The sequence below is a fragment of the Centroberyx affinis genome, unplaced genomic scaffold, assembly GCF_046629955.1.
Source record: "Centroberyx affinis isolate AG114_WGS23_722 - 3 ecotype Tasmania unplaced genomic scaffold, CSIRO-AGI_Caff_v1 ptg000999l_1, whole genome shotgun sequence".
NCBI classification, from domain to species: domain Eukaryota; kingdom Metazoa; phylum Chordata; class Actinopteri; order Beryciformes; family Berycidae; genus Centroberyx; species Centroberyx affinis.
In genome coordinates this window covers 15,131-37,260 of record NW_027279564.1, presented here as the reverse complement: position 1 = coordinate 37,260, position 22,130 = coordinate 15,131, and the positions used below count along the sequence as shown (strand labels likewise).

Sequence of the window (22,130 nt, the reverse complement as noted above, 5' to 3'; positions counted from 1 at the left end):
CTTAGGACAGAGAACTCAGAGAATAGCAGCTGGGTGCAATGAGCTATGATCAAATCTGACATGTGAAACTAACTTTTCTAGGTCATGGGTGAGAGGTTTACCTTTTTACCTTGTCTAATTCATTCAGTCTCATTGAAAGATATCTTAACAACTTTTTTTTTTTGACTAAAGAACAGTATCAATATCATTAAAGTGTCATTTTGATACTGTGTGATTTATGGCTCAGTCACATCATTTGCCCCCATGCTGACATGCGGCTAGCTGCTCCACCGCCTTCAGGGGAGTTCAAGGTACATCTGTGCTGTCAAAGTTCAGGCACACCGGGTCTCCTTCTGTTCATAATAAGTTGGTTAAGTGTTGGACAAGGCACATTTTGGGTGCATCTCTGCCACTGTGAGGAGTATGGATGCGGAACTGATGAAGTCCCGTCGGTCCAAGGGTATGACCACCCTGGAGAAGATCCTGATCTTTCTGTTCCTGGCCATGACCGGTGCCTGCATCGCCCTGTTGGTCGTCTACTTCACTGACAAAGCTGACTCTTCTTCCAGTGGAGGCGGTGAGTGTCTATAACAAGTGTAAAGACTAATACTATAGTCTAATTCTTGTATAATGTTAGTCAAAGCAAACAGGTTTTTAAAAAAAATGTGAACCAGTGATTAATAACCTCACAGTAATAATAATAACTTAATATAATATAACTCTAGGAAGAGTGCCTATAAGTGAATGCTGAGTGTTTTAGCATCTCATAAAGCAAACTTTTTTTTGTATCAAACGTTGCAGTTCTTCCATATGGACTTATCACCTTACAAGCATATGACTTTCCTAGTGAAGTGAAGAGGATTTAGCTCTTGCGTAATCACTTTTTTCCCCTTTGCCTTACAATATACATTGTATTAGTAAATGTTTCTCAGCTAGTTACAGAATATATTTCCTTCTCTGATGTACACCCACAGTGGCTAGGAAAGCTAGAGGTTTCTGTTGTTGTGATGTACCTGCCAACAGCCACACTGTAGCAGAGGGATACACAGCTGTGGGGAAACACAACAACAAGGCAAGACAAGAAAGGGATGTCTATAGAAAACCCACTGGGAACCAAAGTAAAAGCCTATTGGGCTGCTTAGAAAGCTGCGTCTGCTCGCCATCAAATCAGAGACTGAGCATTATTGAAAGGCATGTGGTCTGATCGGACCCGCAGTCTGTTGACCAATGACAACGTTGCTGTCAGTGGTTTTCCACTGTCGACTATATTGACTGCAGAGGGTGATTTATTATGATCTGATTGGGTGGCACATGATGTTCTGCATGGGCTCTTTAATGTTGAACCAAAATATAAACAGAGAAAGAATTTATTCAACAGGCAGACAGTTTAGGATGTTCACCAAATCTTAGGTTGTGCAATTGTAATCTGTGAGATATTACAACACAAAGCTGTGGGAAAACAAAGTCCCCTGTCCCTCCTGTGGTACTGCAGGTATAAAACGTCTACCCGCCCATGTCACTGATGTTAAATGGTGTCACTTGATACAGTACGAATTCAGGTAATCAACTGTCAACAGTGAAGGTCCATAGAGTGTGCAAATATTAAGTGAGCCGTCCTTATCAAACTAAATTGTCCTGAGTGTGGGAAATGCAAAAAATAACCAAAATGTACTCAGACAAATACAACTGAAAAAAATTAAAAGAAAAATGTGTTAAAAACAAGAATACTGGTCATCAAAATGTCATTGTGGCTAAATGTTTGTACCACCACTGAAAGCCTCACAGCTCCATCCCGTCGTCTTTTCTCATGTACTCCTTCCTATATATTTGATGTTTTTCTAATATTGAAGAGTTGTCCTTGAACTTCAGATTTTCCACGGCCTTTGCACCAGCAAAATATGAGAGGCATTTTGAGACCGAAAAGCGACAGGGAAAAACAGCTTGTCAAAAGAGAGATGGTAAATTGTTGTGATGTAAAAATATATGGTAACACTTTATAATAACCATCATTAATAAATGGTAAATTGATAGTTAATTAAACTTTAGTTAATCGTTTTTTTACTGTTAACAAACAATGAAATGATCATTAATAATGTTTACTAATTATTAGTAATGCTATAATTTATGTTATTTTATCATTCATTTGTGTAATATAAAATCATTTGTTCATAAATTATATATTGTATCATAGCTTTTTACCCTTTTTACCGTCTCTTATCAGCTATGATACAATATATAATTTACAAACAAATGATTTTATATTACACAAACTAATGATAAAATAACATAAATTATAGCATTACTAATAATTAGTAAACATTATTAATGATCATTTCATTGTTTGTTAACAGTAAAATAACTATTAACTAAAGTTTAATTAACTATCAATTTACCATTTATTAATGATGGTTATTATAAAGTGTTACCAAATATATATATATATATATATAGGTTAGGGTCGTCCGTGACTGGTGTCAAGAATTTCCCAAGATCGTCTGCAGATCTTGAACAAATAACTGTATTACACTGATATATTCACAGTCAGATGTATTTTCTAGTCTCTCATTTTCTTTTTTCGAATCTCACAGAAATCAAAATATAGAGATGAAAAGAAGCAACAAAAAGAAGCAAGCAGTAATATATTATTACCAGTGTTTTCATGCCTGACCCCTGTTAGCCAAATGGCCCTTCTGATTTCACAGTAATAATGTATGTGTGTGTTTAACATAACACACAAAATAAAACCCCGTCCTCTCCTCTCTCACTGTTCTCCTCTCTCTTACCAATTTAATTTTTGATTTAGGAAACCCATTATTCATTCTAGCCTTGCAGGGGGAAAAAAAATGACATCTTCATTCTTAAATGGCAGCGACTGCTTTGTGAGAGCAGACGTCTCCCAAAATTTCCACTGCCTTGTTTTGTCTTTGGTAATGGAAGTGGGTGCATTGTTTGGGTCCGCATGAAAGGAGTAGCCTAAGTGGTGAAATGAATACCTTGTAATCAGCTGAACCAATTTCCTTTCATCATTACAAGAAATGAAAAAGGTCAGTCTATCATCATGAAATGCATTAAAAGGATTAGCCTCCCCCCAAAAAAACGAGACGGCTTGTTTTACACAACAGAACAATAATGTTAACAATGTGATAATGTTGATGGCAATACTCTGCCTGCATGACAAATTATATTCCAGAGCTTTGTTGTTAAACACAGCTGTGCTGCAAACACTGTCTGCCAAAGCTGCAACATCCACCGGGAAAAGCCTGATCTTGTTGCTGCTGCTGATGACATACTGTATAATCAATGCTGTTGCCAAGGTATCTCCTGGAGATTTTTCAAGTTGATTTTCACTTTGCAGTGCGGAAACCATAAGGTGTTTTCTAAATATTAGAATTGCATGGTAAACCTGGCAATTGCATACTATTTTTACCTGTATTGCTGTTAACAATACTGTGTACTTCTTAAATTGTATCCAACTCAGTTTGGGTGTATCCAACTCAGTTTGCACAATTATCAAACCTAATTGGTATTCCTCGCCAACAGACAATAATCTCTGAACCTGTCCCTGACACAATACATTTGGCTTTGCTGAATGTAAGATCCCTGGCAGGCAAATCCTTTTTGATTAATGATTTCATTACAGATCATAAACTTGACATTATGTTTTTAACCGAAACATGGTTGGATGAAAACAACAGGGCAGCAGCTCTTATTGAGTCAGCGCCCCCCAACTTTAACTTTCTGGATGTAGTTAGAGCAGGAAGAAGAGGTGGTGGTGTAGCTGTTATATTCAAGGATGCGTTCTTTTGCAAACAATTATCATTTGGTACATACAACTCCTTTGAATATCTCGCAGTTATACTAAATAGGAGTGCTAAAACTATCCTGTTAAATATCTATAGGCCACCAAAATATTCAGCTACATTTTTTGATGAGTTTGCAGAATTGATGTCCATTATTGTAACTGACTTTGACCGTGTAATTATTACTGGTGATTTTAATATTCATGCTGACAATCCAAATGATAGGAATGCCCAAGAACTTTCCTTTATCTTGGAAAACTTTGAACTCTCTCAGCATGTAAAAGAGCCTACTCACAACAAAGGCCATATACTGGACCTGGTTATCTCCAAAGGTCTTGATATCTCCAATGTCATGGTCCTTGATGCTGCCTTATCGGATCATTTCTGTGTTCTGTTTGATATGACTGTCATAGTGGACACTCGCACTAGGTCCAAAACAGTCAAAAAACGTTATATCAGTGAATACAGCAGCATAGCATTCTCTCAGGCAATCTCCACGATACCCACGTCTCTGTCAACGTCAGTCGAGGATCTTCTGGACAATTTTAATTCTAAAATCTTAAACGTCATCGATGAAATTGCGCCAGTTAGAGTCAAAGTCTCTTCTGGTAAGCAAAAGGCACCATGGAGGAACGCCCCTCAGGCCAAAATCCAAAAAAGAATGTGTCGAAAAACTGAGCGTAAATGGCGGAAAACTAAACTCCAAATTCATTATGATCTCTATAAAGAGAGTCTCCAGAAATACTATTTAGCACTGAAAAATGCAAGACAATCATTCCTGTCTCAGGTCATTAACTCGGAGACTAATAATGCACGCACACTGTTTGCCACTGTGGATAAACTCACCAACCCACGAGTACCAATGCCTCCCGAATTCAACTCTACAAAGTCATGTAATGACTTTGCTTATTTTTTCACAGAAAAAATCCAAAAGATTAGGCAAACTATCGGTGCTTCCTCACTTAAGCTATATAACACGCCTCAGCAATCTACTAGAACTAATCTGGTAAAGATGACTCATTTTGATGTCATAAACCTCACATCTCTTGAAGAAATTGTTTTACATCTCAAACCCTCCACGTGCTGCCTTGATCCGCTGCCTTCAGTGTTTTTTAAAAAAGTTTTTAGTTACCTGGCAACAGATGTATTACAGATAGTTAACAGTTCACTGCTCTCAGGGGTCTTCCCCAAAGCCCTGAAAACTGCAGTAATCAAGCCACATTTAAAAAAAGCTAATCTGGATGCATCTGTACTTAACCACTACAGGCCCATATCAAACCTGCCATTTATCAGTAAAATCATTGAGAAAGTTGTCTTTAGACAACTCAGCAACTTTCTGGCAGTAAATAACTACCTTGACATTTTCCAGTCTGGCTTTAGGCCCCACCACAGTACCGAGACTGCTCTTATCAAGGTTCTGAATGACATTAATATCAACATAGATTCTGGTAAAGTCTCTGTCCTCGTGTTACTGGACCTTACTGCTGCATTTGATACGGTTGATCACAATATATTAATAGACAGACTTGAACACTGGTTTGGTCTATCTAACATGGTCCTAAATTGGTTCAAGTCCTACCTTCAGGACCGAGACTATTTTGTATCAATCGGTAGCTGTACGTCAGAGCGTCTCCCAACAACGTGTGGAGTTCCACAAGGGTCAATTCTCGGACCTCTGTTATTCAATCTCTACATACTCCCATTAGCTGATATTATTCAAAATTGTATGGTTTCATATCACATGTATGCAGATGATACGCAAATATATATAGCCGTGTCACCTAACGAGTACAGTTCAATAGACTCCCTGGGACAATGCATTAAACAAATTAGTAGCTGGATGTTCCAAAATTTTCTCCAGTTAAATGAAGAAAAAACTGAAGTCATTGTTTTTGGAGCCAAAGAAGAAAGACTTAGAGTCTCTGCTCACCTAAATAGTCTGTCCTTTAAGAGCAAAAATCAAGCTAGAAACCTCGGTGTTATCCTGGATTCAGACTTAAATTTCAGTAGTCACATTAAATCAATAACTAAATCAGCCTTTTATCACCTTAAAAATATTGCAAGGATCAGAGACTTGATGTCAAAACCTGACCTAGAGAAACTTGTGCATGCTTTTATCTCTAGCAGGCTGGACTACTGCAACGGACTGTTTACAGGTCTGTCTAAGACAGCAATCAGACAGCTTCAGCTAATCCAAAATGCGGCTGCCAGGGTTGTATCAAGGACCAAAAAATACCAGCATATAACTCCAGTTCTCAGAGCACTACATTGGCTACCTGTTTCCCACAGAATCAATTTCAAAATTCTATTACTTGTCCATAAATCATTGAACGGTTTAGGTCCAAGATACCTATCAGATCTCCTGACCCAATACGAACCTTGCAGACCTCTTAGGTCGGTTGGTTCTGGATTACTGACTGTTCCCAGAGTAAAAACAAAGCATGGTGAAGCTGCCTTTAGCTTCCATGCTGCTCAAATGTGGAACAAATTGCCAGTGGAGCTGAGACTTGAGCCAATGCTGACTACTTTTAAATCTAAGCTAAAGACCTACCTGTTTACCATTGCTTTTAATTGATTTTCTTTTATACTACTATTTTTTTTTTTTTTTTTTTTTTTTTTTTTTAAATCTGTGGACATTTGCCTGTTTGCTTTTATTGTTTTTATTCTGTGTCCTTTTGCTTGCTCGCTTTTAATGTTTTTATTATTTGTTTCTTGTGCTTTTGCATGTGTTCTCTGTAAAGCACCTTGGGTTGCCTTTGGGTATGAAATGTGCTATATAAATAAATGTGCCTTGCCTTGCCTTGCCTTGCCTTGCCTTAAATTCCATAAAAAATCAGACTCTGTACAACCACTAAAATGATATGGATGGTTAAGGAGGGATGGAAAGATCCTCAGGTTAAACAGGTGGGTTAGTATAATATCTGTGGTATAGGGTGTTCTTAAAAGAGGGTATCTCTTTGATGTTTGATGTTATGTGTAATTGAATGTAGTGTGATTATGGTTTTTATGTGCAATGTGATGTGTTCACCCTGTATATGATGTGTTTTTCTTTTTTATCGTATTGTATTGTATCTTATCTGTTGCTGTTGAATGATTTCCAAATACAGTATATAGCCAAATATATAACATGTATCCTCCTCTGTCCTCTCCACCTCTGCATGCATGTACAGGGGTGGACTCAGGGTGTGGCAGTCCTCAGGAGCTGTCTGGAGAGTCCGGCACCTTCACCAGCTGGAACTACCCCAATAGCTACGACAACGGCAAGAGCTGCGTCTGGCACATCACCGTGGACCCAGATAAGGTAGCGTGGATCATCAGCGTTGCTCCTTAGTCAGCGAACATCCTTCAGTATGCTTACAGAATATAGAGCCGCAGCCCCCTCCTGCAACCTGTCCTTCACTCTTCAAATAACATTATAGAGAATATGTTGAACTTATAGGCATCTGGGAATTTAAGCAAAGCTACAGTATGTGGAACAAGCCATGAGATGTACTGTAAATATTAATTAACAGACTCTTTTATTTCTTATTTATGCAAAGGAGGATTCTGTAATGACCAAATGTCTGATGAATCAATTTCCTCTTGAACACAACAGAGCTTGATTGACTTAAATATACTCATTACAAATAGAGCAACACATCAATCTTATATCTTGTTTTCTGTAAAGATATCGATCAAAACAATTCACTCTCATCCCAGACAGGGTCTTTCACAGAGTGTGTGCCTGGTGTATAGCCATCAGCATGATATAGAGTAGTTCATCAGCTAAAGGGGAAACCGTCTTCTATCAGGTCAAGCAGTGGAGGACAGCTGGGGTGAATGCAGCGGCAGCGTCGCACACAGATGGCCGCCTTGTCTCCTTCATTCTCCCCGGCTCTCCTCCCCGCACCCTTAGGAGAAAACAAAATCCTGGGTTTTTCTTTCTTTGCCAGCATGGCTGCCTTCCTGTCTGCCTGACACAGTGACTGGTTACTGCTCTCTCTCTCTCTCTCTCTCTCTCTCTCTCTCTCTCCCGCTACCCCTCTGCCTCTCCCCCTCTCCTCTCTCTCTCTCTCTCCTGCTACCCCTCTGCCTCTCCCCCTCTCCCGCTGCCTCTCTCTCCTCTCTCTCTCTCTCTCTCTCCCCCGCTACCCCTCTGCCTCTCCCCCTCTCCCTCTCTCTCGCTCCCTCTGCCTCTCTCTCTCTCTCCCTCTCTCTTTCCGTCTCTCTCTTCCTTTCGCTGTCTGCTACACACACGTACGTGCACTAACACACATGCGTGCACACAAAGACACACACACACACATAATCTCACACATGCACATGCACACACACACACACACACACATTTCACACTCAGCCTCTCCTCCCTTCCCTGTCAGCAGCTCTACTCTCTTATCGACTTCTCAAATATAAAACAGAGAAAACACCTCTGCATGTTTCCGTTGCAGGTGATCCATCTGTGGTTTGAAGAGTTTGCTTTGGAGGACACCAAGCTCTGTACGGCCGACTTCATCACGCTGAAAGACACGCTGGGAATCATTGGTGAGCCCAAGAGAGCACCCAATAAAAACCTCACATTAATTCTAACCTAAGGGGGGAAAAAAGGAATTAGTTTCCTAAAAACTGTGAGGAAATATTGATTCTCCCTGTTCTTTTGTTGTAAGGTGGGGGATTTTTTTCTCCGCTTTGTTGTGAGACATGGCAATATATCAATTTTAAAGCATTAGATTTAATGATGCAACACACTCACTTTGAGCATCTCACATTTCCAGACACTAGGCTGGAATTTATATCACAAGTAAACCCTGAAATCAGATCTTTGTTTGCTTATCATAGTCTATTTGGCCTATTTGGCATTATAACAAGCTTTTTCTATCCATAGATAGATAGATACAGTAGATAGATAGATAGATAGATTGATAGATAGATAGATAGATAGATAGATAGATAGATAGATAGATAGATAGATAGATAGATAGATAGATAGATAGATATGGTCTGAAGGGCATGGAAGATGTGAATGTGAGGCCTGAGTGAGAATATTCTCTGCCGCAGTGTCATCACACCTCGGCCCCTTAAGAGAGAGAGAGAGAGAGAGAGAGCGAGAGGAGAGAGAGACAGACAGACAGACAGACGGACAGAGAGACAGAGAGACAGAGAAAGATAGAGAGAAAGAATAAAGAAGCCAGCCACTCACATACACACACACACACACACACACACACACACACACACACACACAAACACACACACGCACGCACACTTACATGCACATAAATACACCAGTTCCCTCAGCCTGCAGTGCTATCCACCCGTCCAAGGCTAAGGGGATTGAGCTTTGATGTCATGCCCAAATCAGCCCATCCATCCATGGGCAGACTCAGCTAGTGAGCCACACAGTCCGCCTGGTCCACTGCACTGCTCTACTTAACACACACTCCCCCACTAGTTTGCAGCCCAGACCGCCGACTTAAAGGCTATGTACTTACTTCTCAAATATTTTTGATCTTTATCGCTCGGGAAAGATTTTTATCATGTATCCTCTTCTTTTCCACTCTCTAAATCAAAACCAAAAATGACAAAATATGATTAAATGAGTGCCATTAGTTGCTTATAAGCAAATTTTCAGCCTCATGTGAACTCTCTGTGATATTCCATTTTGATTAAAAGGCTGTGCAGACTCTCTGAATAGCCTGAGGGAATTGTGTACCATCTCCTCCCTTTTTCTACATAATTTGTGTGGTTATGTGTAGGTAAATACTGTGGCTACACCAAACCCAAACCGGTGGTGTCACTGGGAAACCGCTTGATGGTCTACTTCGACACCAACGACAGAAAAACAGACCAAGGTTTCAAGGCTCATTACAAAGCTGTGGCTCCAGAGAGTACATCAGGTAAGATGATAACTGGAACTCTATTTTAGCGAGAAATTGCCTCGGCTCTGAAAAATGTTGAATGCCTCTCTTATACGATTGACCTAGAAAGTGACTGTTGTTAGGATTGGGTGCTGGATGAAATGATGGGTGGGAAAAGGGAAATGAAGGGGGGGGTGGAGGGATGGAGAGCGGGTATCCTTGAGGTGTCTGTTCAGCTGAAGTGCCCTCCATCCCCGTTGCCAGAAATAGCCGGAGCTGGTGGCGCTCTCGAAGGTGACCGCGGGGATCTGCTGACCCCCGGCTTCCCACAGCAAAACTACCAGAATGCAGCACTGTACCAGGTACCAGCACGCAAACAAACACACACACACACACACACGCACACACACACACACACACAAAGCCATTATTCCTTATTGATTTGAGTTATTAAACCTGTACCAGTCACAAATGAGGAAATGTAGAGAAATAGAAGCAGACGAGTTAGAGAAGGATTTCTAAGCTTTGAGACAAAGATGTGAATTGTGCAAAATGGGCTAATACAACTCAATATTACAAGGAAGATCTCCCTAATATGTGTACATGTACATTCAGTGTATACCATATTACTTTAGTATTTCAATGATAATTGGTTAACTTGAGGTTCAAAGATTTCAGATTAGCATCCCAAAGTAAATCCATCAGCAACGGATCTCAGCACAGCCATATTGACAACTCTCCTGGTCTTGATCTTTGATTAATGCATCTCATTAAATCAAAGTTGATCCAGTATTTTAATCTCAGGATTCCCATGCTGGGTTTGGACATGGAGTCTTATGGTGTTATTTGGCTGTCATCATTATCTTATAGTCCTATGTTGTCTCTGCCAGAGCAGAATGAATATATTTTATGAGTTATGTCAAAATGCTGCTTATGTTGCACTCTGCAACCCATGAGAGACTCAAGGGTAAGAAAACATGGAGAGCGAGGCATGGAGCCATTGCAGGGAGCAAATTGCTACATAGACGAGACTGTACACTGAATTTTGTCTCTCATGTGTAGCCATTTTCACTTTTTTGTGGTTTGAAATCTGCTGCACTTTGAAAGAGGAAGCACAGAGGGGAATCTGACTGGTGTTGGCATGAATGATTGGTGTGTGTTTGTGTTTGTGTGTGCGTGTGGCGTGTGGCGTGTGTGCGCGTTTGTATGTTGGATCAGTGGAGGATCACAGTACCTGATGGCGAGAAGGTTCGACTGACATTCACCTCCTTTGACCTGGTGCCTGAGGCCTGTGGAGACTTTGTTGAGGCCTTTGATGGCCACAAAGCCGGCTCTGCTACACTGGGTAGGCAAGACAAAACACATTTGTCCACAGTATACAGTGAAGAAGACCAAGGGAAAGCAAGAAAACATAAAGTTGTGCATTTAATAAGATGTAGAAGAGTAGAGACAGCTATATTGTGCACACATTGATGCACACGTTTCATGTATCCCCTATCCCTCTTTAAGGCTACGTCTCAAATATACAATAATATCACAGTATTAATACAAAGTAGATCTATTGTCCATGTTTGAGTTGAACAAGGACTTCAAATATACCACAATATTACCATGTGTCATTTTATATTTCAAACGTGCGATTATAATGCAAGGGATGTGTTTCAACATTGTGAATTTCAACATACTGTAGGCTTTGTTCAGCGTTAACTATGTCAACTATGTGGGTCCATGAATAAAAGATGAGCTCTATTAAAAGTTTGGGATGAGAAGTTGCTCAATGGGCAGAGATTCTGAAGTCTTTCTTTAATTTGCTAAAGTTTAAATACTGCCTGTTCAGACATGTGTCGGCAGTATAGAATATAATTCTTCATATTTGATGTGCTAATGTATTGTTTCTCTTCAGCTGCCAAAAATGTGAATATTTACCACCTTTTAACACTGACATGTTATCCATCAAAGGTAAATTCTGTGGCGGCAAGTTACCAAACCCAGTGGAATCCAGTAGCAACACCATGGTGCTGCGTTTTAAAACGGACGCCACGTTGACCTCCAAAGGATTCAGCGCGACTTACACCAAGTCCAGCCTTCCACCTGTTGTCATCCCCACCACACCCAGACCCACTACGACTAGGCCTATAACCACACCCAGACCCACCACGACTAGGCCTATAACCACACCCAGACCCACGATCAGGCCAACCCCCTCACAAACCCCTCCACCCTCCACACCTGCCCCTCCTGGTAAGCTTTATTTTTTTGGTCTCTTAATGCTATAGTCTTCTACCTTTCTTGTTTATTTTCCCACTAGTTGGGAATCATATTTTGATTATAAAGCCCACAACACAGTTTGGTCCTATTGATTTTCTGTGGGGAGCCCCCCTTCCCCCCATGTCTTTCTCTTGATTTCAGCTGAAATATGTGCGCCCATTCACTATAACTGATTGGCTCACTAGCCCACAGCAGCAACAGTATTGATGATGCAGAACCTGCTTCCCAAGAAAATGTTGCCATCATAACCCCCATTTTTCTAGTTTGAATTCAGTTTCAAACAGGAGTGATTTCATCAGTGAGGGAGATCACCAAAATATATCCAGACACAAAGCTACCTCTTACAGGTCATTACTGATGCTCAGTAAATTATGTTATCTCTATCTGCTTTCTGAGCCAATCATCACAACCAGATGATCTATGAGGGGTGTTTCTTCCTGATGCAGCTCACGTAATTGTTAAGCTTCCTCATGCAGTTTCCCTTGCATAGGCACAACACTAATCAGGTGACAGCTCCAAATAAGGATGAATGCAAGTAGCCCTCTGCGTAGGAGAGGGGAGATCCCCCTCAAGGTTTGTCTATTCATCACTGAATTAAAGCTATTGGTAGACAGGCCAGATCTGTCCAGTGGCCAATTAAGGTACTACAATAACGAACCTGTTCATGGCACAGTTTTGCAAGTACGGGAGTAACCTGGCTCTGATCAATAAGAGGAAAAAAAAGAAACCTTTGAACCATCTGGAGCTCAGATGCACAGAAACCCCCGCTTTTACCTCAATCCCCCATCTTTCAAAACAATTTTTGTAATGAGGTGTGAATATCATTTCCATAATTTTTTGTGCTGTTATTTTGCATTTTACAGAGTCAGGATGTGGCGGTCCGGCAATACTCCATGGACGTAAGGGAGTGATCCAGTCCTTGGGTTTCCCAACACCATATCCTGCTCATCTACGTTGTTCCTGGAAGATATCTGTGCCCACGGGCCTCCTGGTCAAACTGCACATCACTGATATGGCCATCACAGGAGAGACTGGCCAGTGCAAAGAGGACAAGCTGATCATCTCAGATAATTATAAGACACTAGGTGAGCGATACACTTTTTTTGTCATTTTAAATGTCAATTTCAAGTCAGTTTGTTAAATGACCTGAAATTCTGTATATTTTAATGTCTCTTTAACTTTCTGCCTTCACCCCAAATTCATCTCAAAGCATCTATCTGGGTGTCTATCTGTGCTGTCTCTGCTATTTCTGCCATTTCTCCCTTTGTGGAGCCTAAATGTCAGCCACTATGGAGCAAAGGCTATAAACTATTCCTTCACCTTGCATTTGGAAACGAGGTGGTCAGGTACTGGAGGGGACACACGCAGCAAACAAACATCCCAGCAAGCAGGCGATAAGCATCTGCAAAGAATGTGCCTTGTTAAAAAAAAAGGGAACTTTGGCTTGTGTTTGTTGCACCTTGCTAGGGAAACAGCTCTAGCGCCGGAGCATGCCTGTCTCCCCTGGCTGTAAAGCTGTTGATTAGGATCTTCCTTGCAAAGAAGCAAGCAAACTGTAAATTGCCACTCCTTATTATTCACTCCAGTGGCTGCAGTGGGGCTGATACAGCTTTATCTGCTGCTGAGCGTTCAAGGACTAAAGCGCTGAGGTACAAGCACCCACTCTCTCTGAAACACACACAGCTGGGTAATGAGAGTGTTGTAGAGGTGTGTCTTGTTAGCGGAAGGTGTGTGTGTGTGTGTGTGTGTGTGTGTGTGTGTGTGTGTGTGTCTGTGTGAGTGAGATTCAAATTTATGTTGACATAGATCCGAGAAGAAACATTTGTTTTTGCTTTGAAAGCACAACCTGAAACAGTCTGAAACCATTATCTTTAAGGCTTTATAACTCAACTAGCTTTGAGATGACATGTCACCCTCTGTCTATGTGTGTGTACGTATGACTGTGTGTGTGTGTGTCTTGTGACCACACGTGTGCATGCATGTGTGTGAGCAACGGCATGACACTTCCACTCCAAAAGCCCCAGTTGGTGGCCTTTATGTCAGAATTGTTGCGACCTCCTGCCATGGGGGCTCAAGGCTCAGCAGGAGAGCATGGCTCGAACCAGATATTACACTTAACAAGCGCAGCAGCCAAAAATCGGTCGCACAGGCAGACGAGAGGGGAATAAAAACAAAACTGTGTCCTCTTCATTCTGTCATAAATAGCTGATGTCCTTCACAAAACAGTGTGTGATTTATGGTTGGCTCTTTCTGGATTTTTTTTTAATCTTTTCTGAGCCCTTGCAGCTAAGTCACACTGAGAGACTATGCTTTTTTTTATTTCCCTCTCTTACTCTTCACCGTTTGTCGCATCCTTTGATACATCCTTTTGTCCCTGGCTCTACCCTCTACATCTCCTTCCCTCCTCACCTCTCCCTCGTCTTCCTCAGGCACACACTGTGGCTACATCCTTCCCCCAGTGGTGGTCAGCGCCACTGACACCATGTCTGTCAGCTTCCAGTCTGACAGTCGACTCACAGACCGAGGGTTCTCTGCCAGGTGGGAGGCTGTGTATCCTGAAGATATCACAGGTACAGACGCCTGATACACACACAGCACACACACAGGCGCACATATGCCTACATACACACACACTCACACCTGAGGCACGTGTCGCTGAGGCAGCTCAGCACCTCCTAATGACTATCCATAAAGCATCTCACTCCCCAGTTGCATATTTATAACAGGAGCAAAGTTGCCACATGAGCTGTGTGAACTCTGGCAAGGCACAGGTCAGGTACACTGTGTTGTGTAAACGCAAGATAAAACTCTTCCTATCTTCATCACGATTATCAGGCGAGAGAAGAACTTGAGGCCCCAGGTGAAAAACAAACCACTACACATGCTTCTCTGTTTGATTATTTGCTCTTTTTTTGATACTTTCTGAAAGTAAATGGACCAAAAGCTAACCTGATGGATCAAGCCTCTACTGTAACATGTGTTGCATGATCCTGTGTTCACCAGTTGTTGTGACATTGTGTATTTACTCCTCTCTCCATCTCTTACTTCACTCTGCCTTGTCACAGGTTCAGACACTGTAGCTCGTTTACACTTATCTGGCTATTTACTCCAACACAGTGTATAGACACACACATCTCACACAGTTTCTCTCTCTATTTATTCCTCTCCCCATTTCAGAGGTCCAGGGCTGTGGTGCGTCTTCCACTGAGGAAACCGGGGTTATCAAGTCCCAGAACTGGCCTATGAACTACAAGGCCAACACTGAGTGCATGTGGAATATTGTCTTGCCGCTGGGGAAAAATATCACACTGACGTTCACCCACTTCGACCTAGAAGCCAAAGATATCCTAACTTCCAAATGCTATGATAACCTAATGGTGTATGACATCAGAACTCAGGACAATTTGCTGATAGGAAAGCATGGTGAGTGGGTTTGTGGAAATCCTACTCTATTGGCTGATCCTACAACCATTTGCATTTTCAGGATGATCAGTCAGACAGTAGCATGGTGGGAATAAATTGTGTGTTCACATCTGTATCGAACACATGAAATTGCAAGCAACACCTAGTCATGCATTCACTAACCCATCATGTCTAATTATTATAACTGTAGATCTACACTAGTTGTTCTAAACAGAGATAGCACTGTGTTTAAGCAAAAGCGTTGTGTTTAAGATAGAGCTGTGTTTAACATAGTTCTGTGTTTAATCACTGTATCTCTTTAGTTCAATTCATTATGGTTTGTTGTCGTTTTAACCCGTTTCAGGTCCGTTTTGTGGGACCACACTGCCTGCCACCCTCCAGACAAAAGGCAATAGGCTGATGATGCGTTTCCATGCTGACTTATTTACGGAGGCCAAAGGCTTCAGGGCGTACTGGACAACCGACAGCAGCCACCCGGCCCCCACCGAGCCGCCTGCTCAGCCCAACCCCTGGGATGACATCACCATAGGTGGAGTATCTGTCTCAGTGGAAAACAGTTTCTGCCAACATGTTAGAAGGTTTCTCACCAGGTTTCACATAGTTCTACCATAGTGTGGCTGAACTAGGATGTTTACTGTAACTGTACATTATTTTAAGTGCCAAATGTAGATTATTGCATTATTATGGCGATGTACACTACCAGTCAAAAGTTTGGATACACCTGATTGAATGTACTATGTTTTTCATTATCTTAAAGCCATTTTGATCTAAAGGCTTATGCTTAAATGCTTGAAATGTGTTTCTTACACAAATAAAAATAGTGAAGTTATAAATAGTGAAGTTGATGCCTATGTATGTATGCCTATGGCTACTTTAAATAATCTAAAATATAAAATGGTTTTGATTTATTAACACTTTTTTACTTTTTGGTCACTGCATAATTCCATTTGTGTTATTTCATAGTTTTGATATCTTTACTATTATTCTAAAATGTGGAAAATAGTAAAAATATTGAAAAATGTGGTGTGTCCAAAGTTTTGACTGGCAGTGTATGAATGACAGGAATTTATTAGTCTTATCGTTAAATTTGATGTTTTGTTTTTCTCATACATCTCGGCTTACACATCACTTCCACACCTCTCCTACACACTGCACACTGTATACTGTGTACACAGTTTTAGCAGACCAATCCTCTTTATCATCAATCACATCGACCGACATCTATTTTCAAAAAGCTCCTTAGAAGCTGTGAAGAAGCCTGGCCTATTTTCATCTGATTCATGCTGCCCCCCCCCCCCCCCCCCCCCCCCCTTTCCACACACACACACACACACACACCACCCCTGCTACCCCCCCAGATGTGCAGTAAAGCAAGGTGATTTGGTGTGCTGAGAACACAATGTGAAGTGGCCTAGTGCTGCACTTTCCCTCCTAGCTGGCTGTCACCCGACTCCCATTCTTTACCCAGCGATGGGCCCCAGGTGGCCCAGGCTCCTGCCAAGCCAATTGCTGAAATAGAGTTTTATAGATGGACTCTGCTGCCTCTGGGTTTTTTCACCCAGGCTCTGACCAGAGGTGCCCTGTGTGTGGGGCAAGGGAAGGAGAGAGAGAGAGGGAGACAGACAGAGAGAGAGAGAGAGAGAGAGAGAGAGAGAGAGGAAGGAGGAAGGGGTGAGAAGAGAGGGAGTGAATGAGTGGGACGTTTTGTTGTCAGCTGTTTGGATGACCAAGGGGAAATTTATATCTAGATGTCTGCTGGTGATGTCATGTCAAGCAGTTTGGCCCGGAAACAGTGTTTTTTTTTTAAAGTCTGGCTTGCATGGGACCCGATTTTGGTTTGCTGGAGGAGCAGAGGAAGATTAAAATGGATCCCCAAATCACACTGTTTGTATGAAGAGGGACTGAATAAAATGATGCAGGCTAGTAGGTCAGTAAAAGCCAAAAGCAGAGGAACACAGCTCACAGTGGCAGCCAGTATCAGTCTTGGTTGTGACAAAAATTATTTTAAAAATGTGGATCCCCCGAGCAAATGATTGAAAGCCTCAGTACCTAAGAGATGGGAGCTTATCTGTTTGCTGCAGATATGTATCTTCAGTCTTTGTTTACGCATGCACGCATACACACACACACACACACACACACACACACAGAAAACCACAAACAAATTCATACGCACAGACACAAGATAGATAACCGTGATTCCGTCTCTTTCCCCAGACTGGCCCAGCACATGTGGGAAACCGGCTATTCCTCCCACTGTCACCACTCGCATTGTCAATGGAGAGCCAGCCACGCCTCACTCCTGGCCCTGGCAAGTGTCCATGCAGGTGAGACACTCCACTAATTAACTTACATTCAAATAGAGCTAATTAGATCAGAATTTACAACGTAATTGTTTGAATTTAATTGTTGCTATAAATGCAGCTCGTTGCAAATGGAGAAGAAACATTATGGCACAATTTGAGAATTTGACTCTCCTGGGGCAAATTCAGATAGCTGAAATCTTAACTGATAATGTGTAATCAAAGGGTAATGTGTTCAAAGATCCCCTCTGTTCTTTCTCTTGTCTCATGTTAATTTATTAACGAACTGATAGCATGGATCTAATTACCCACACTCTCAAAAATAAAAATGGGATCAGCCCCTGTATATCAACTTTAATGATATGACTCTCTCTCCTCCGCATGTTCGGTGTGTGTGTTTATGTGTGTTTCAGGTCTGGCCAGCCAGTCGTCCAGAACCCACGTTCTTCCATACCTGTGGTGGTACTCTTATTCATAAGAACTGGGTACTTACAGCAGCCCACTGCTTCATAAAGTGAGTGCTCTATTTTATCATCTTCACATTCAGTACACATAAAAGAAATTTAGACTTAAAACGTTAGCCATTAATCTTCAAAACGAGATAGTTCTGGGCACTGATTTTTTTTGCGGTGAAATACATTTTAAATACCAAATATTTTATGGACTGTGACACAATCCTATTCACTTCAGGTCCAAAGTTTAAGCCAGAAACTTTCTTGAAGCCTATTTGCGTAATCTTGCAAGGCAGTTGTTTGTGCCTGTGCTTTTACCTAAGGCTTATTACAGTACCAGAGCGGTGCCTCGTTAGCGATGTATCTCTGCCTTGGCTAATGGTGCACAGTGCCTTGACAAGAGCCTGTCAGAGGGAGAGAGATGCTGATGCTCTGTGGAGCCTGTGCACTACACAGCTTTCTGTTGAATGGCTGAATAGGATGCACACAAGTATGTCAAGCATATATCACAGAGGTGTGGTGAGGGATGACTCACAATATGCTGTGTTCAGTACAAAGGCATGTATTTGAGAAATTATGCTACTACACCCTGCAAGCTTACACTGAGCACTGACATGTATCTCAGCTTTCCTTTTTAAACATGCACCCTTTCACCACTGCACATAAAGTATATTGACTGTGTCCATTGTACACTGTGTCTGTTTACTGTGCATTGTAATGTATTATTATTGATTTATCTAATCTGCTGCTTTTCTACCCAGCTACGCGGACGAGCTGCAGCGTTGGCGCATGTGCCTTGGCAAACACAACCTGACCTACACGGAGCCCAGTGAGCAGTGCTTCAATGTGACTGGCATCTACCGCCACGAGGGCTTCAAGTACCCCACCGTGCCCACCGTGGAGTTTGACATCGCCCTGATCAGGCTGGACGGGGAGGTGACATCCAATCAGGAGATCTCGTATGCCTGCCTGCCTTCCAAGGAGGAAGTCCTACCAGGGGGGAAGAAGTGCTACGCCACCGGCTGGGGAGACGAGACCGGTGCTGTTTCTGGGCTTCATGTTCATATGCAGGCTGCTCATACAACACATATTTGCATGTTCACAATCATATATGACATTTTTATTTCCACTGTAATTTCACCCTTTGGCTTCAAAATCAGATTTTTTACTGAAACAATGCAATAACACGGCAACTCAGGAGACACTCGCCCTGCATAATTGCTTTTTTGACCGCAATATTGTGTTCACTTGCTGTTAAAAATGTATTCATGTTGCGCTGGAATAGCTTGCATGCCCTCTGCTGGACTGAAGGTGCAACTACTTCCAGTGTTTGCACCCTCCAGTATCTCCAGTTGAATGTGTTTTTTTAATAATCCAAAGTGACTTATTCCACTGTTTTGTGTGATTATCAGGTGATTCCATGAATGCCAAAGTTGCGGAGGCCCTTAATCAGGTTGCCCTGCCTGTTGTGCCCTATGATACCTGCAAGAGGGCAGATTACTGGTGGTTCCAGGTCAAGACCTCCATGATCTGCTGTGGCTATACCCTGCCTGACGAGCTCAAGTCTGTCTGTCAGGTAAAACAAGGCCTATTGGTGCAGGACTAATAAGTTAGTTCTGCAGACTATGGAGCATTCTAAGCATCAATAAAATGAAATCATGGGAACCGGATGGTTCTTTCATACATCTAACCTCAGATATATGTTATTTAATAACATGCTGATGATGTTATAGCCCATGCAATCTTGATTGACAGGGAGACTCAGGTGGTCCTCTGGTGTGCCAGGATGCTCCCAGCAGCCCTTGGGAGGTTCACGGTATCACCAGCTTTGGCCCTATTGGATGCATCATGAACAAGAAGCCGTCTGTGTTCACCCGCTCCTCTGCCTACATCCCCTGGATTGAGAATGTCATCCGCAGAGATCTCTACAATGAGCACAGTACGGCGCCAGCTGGCCTCAACTGACCCAAACTGGTCAAAAACAGTTCTATGGTTGCCAGGCACATGCAGTATATGCTGCCAGAAACACTATTTGTCAACAATAAAACATGTGACATCTTTCATCTTTTTTTAAACGTAGGGTCTAAATATGGTACAAAATCCCAATTTGTTGCTGGTTGTCACTCTCTGTCCTCTCTGTGTAGCATCTGGCTGTGGTGGGCCAAAGGACCTGACTGGCACAGGTGGCACCCTGTCCTCAATGGGTTACCCTGGCAGCTATAGCAACAAAGCCCGTTGCCAGTGGAACATCCGGGCGCCCCTCGGCAAACTGGTCCACCTCCGTTTCCACACGTTCTCCCTGGAGGAGAGCCAGTTGTGCATGAATGACAAAGTCACCCTCACAGACAAAACAGGGAGTCTAGGTACAGCATACAGCCCATTACATGCACCATTGCGTGTGTGTGTGTGTGTGTGTGTGTGTGTGTGTGTGTGTATATATGTCTTTGTGTGTACCCATATGTATGTGTGTGCTTGTATGTGCAGACAGGCATAGCTCTTAACCTACTGCTGTGACTCTTGTGATATACAGCATCTCATCCTTAAAGTCACACTGAAATATGACTTTTTTTGCCTTTTTAGTTCATTTTAACTATCATACCATACACCTATTTGACAATTTATGCAAAGAAATTACAAAAAAAATATTTTATTATAGTTTTATATTAAAATCTTATTACTTTTACTTACTGGAAAATGGAAAATCTTTAGTGGTGACATCATCATGTACCAGGAGGCCTACAGAAAAATTCCAACCAATAAAATCATCACAATCCCGTCCCTCCACCCTTCCCATCAAATAAAACAGCCTTTCTGTCCTTAACTGAAATCCCATTAGTTTACAGTTTTGAATGATCCCTCCCCGTGTTATGTCCCGCCCCAATATCCTATTTCAACAGTGTCTTTGTAAATGTTTCAATTCAATGTCACGTGACTGCTATAGAATCCCTACATAGTAAAAACAGGACAGAAAGAGGAACCATGGGGTTGTGTTTTGAAAATTGCTAATATGCTTATTACTTATTTGCACAAGCAGTCAGCAGTCTAAGGACAGGAGGTACAGATTTTCCCAGCCTAACATTAGCTCATGTTCCCCTCTCTTCAGGCACCTACTGCAGCCATGTTCCCCCTCAGGAGCTGGTGAGTGACGGAGAGACACTGCACATCAGCTTCTCCTCCAATGACAAGGTGGTGGACTCAGGCTTCAACGCCACCTGGAGGGCAGTGGACCCCACAGAGGGTAAGACAAGACACTGAGGGTGAGGCCTCTGGAGCAAAAGGACCAAAACAAATGTTGTATCTCCTGTAATATATTTCAGGATCGCTTTTAAAATCTTTCTCACTCTCTTTTTCTCTTCTTTGTACATTCCTCTCCCTTCTCCTTCTTGCCTATCCTTCCGTCTCGTTTCCCCCCATCTCTCGTCCGCCCACACAGCTCCCTGTGGAGGAAGCTTCAGCACTGAACAGGGAGAAATCACCTCTCCTAATTGGCCCAGTGACTACCCAGCCCAGTCTGTGTGCACATGGCGAATTACCATTCCCTCAGCCAAAAGCATCCATATAGTCTTCACTCACTTTGAGGTGCAGGCTGTAAGCATGTTGGGGAACTGTGCGGACTATGTGGAGATTTTCAATGGAGAAGGGATGGCCTCACAAGGTTTGCTGTCCCCCCACAAATTCTCTTGTTGTATTCATTTTGTATTCTGTCATTTTTTTAGTGTAGAATATTTGCTGTAGAAGCCAATCTTATCCATAGCAACTGTTGTCAATACACTGTACAATGGTGATAAATCTCTTATTTCTTATCTGCTGTGCAGGTAGATTCTGTGGCTTCGCCCCGCCTCCAAATGTTACCATCATTGGCAACACAGCCGTCATCCGCTTCCTTAGTAACGGCGCCAATCAGCAGAAGGGTTTTCGTGGTTACTGGACCACCGATTCCAGTGTGGTTCCCACTTTACCTCCTCCACCCCCCAACCCATGGGACAACATTACTATCAGTGAGTGCGGGCCTAGCCCAAACAAAGTCGTAGCACCTCTGTCCACTCAGATGTAGGGTTGATAGCAGAT

The 22,130-nt window shown here is 42.2% G+C and overlaps 1 protein-coding gene across 1 annotated transcript; it reads left to right on the top strand.

Moving 5' to 3' along the window:
* The first annotated feature begins 417 nt into the window (after positions 1 to 417).
* On the top strand, positions 418 to 22,116 carry LOC139646802 (cubilin). Its single transcript, XM_071522536.1, has 20 exons — positions 418 to 556; positions 6,950 to 7,080; positions 8,210 to 8,303; positions 9,515 to 9,655; positions 9,881 to 9,978; positions 10,835 to 10,961; positions 11,576 to 11,857; positions 12,748 to 12,969; positions 14,314 to 14,454; positions 15,062 to 15,307; positions 15,651 to 15,836; positions 17,525 to 17,634; positions 18,024 to 18,124; positions 18,824 to 19,101; positions 19,475 to 19,638; positions 19,818 to 20,001; positions 20,207 to 20,425; positions 21,166 to 21,300; positions 21,496 to 21,717; positions 21,878 to 22,116. Exons 1-20 carry the CDS (start codon positions 418 to 420, stop codon positions 22,114 to 22,116), a joined length of 3,459 nt encoding a protein of 1,152 aa, XP_071378637.1.
* The last annotated feature ends 14 nt before the right edge of the window (positions 22,117 to 22,130 follow it).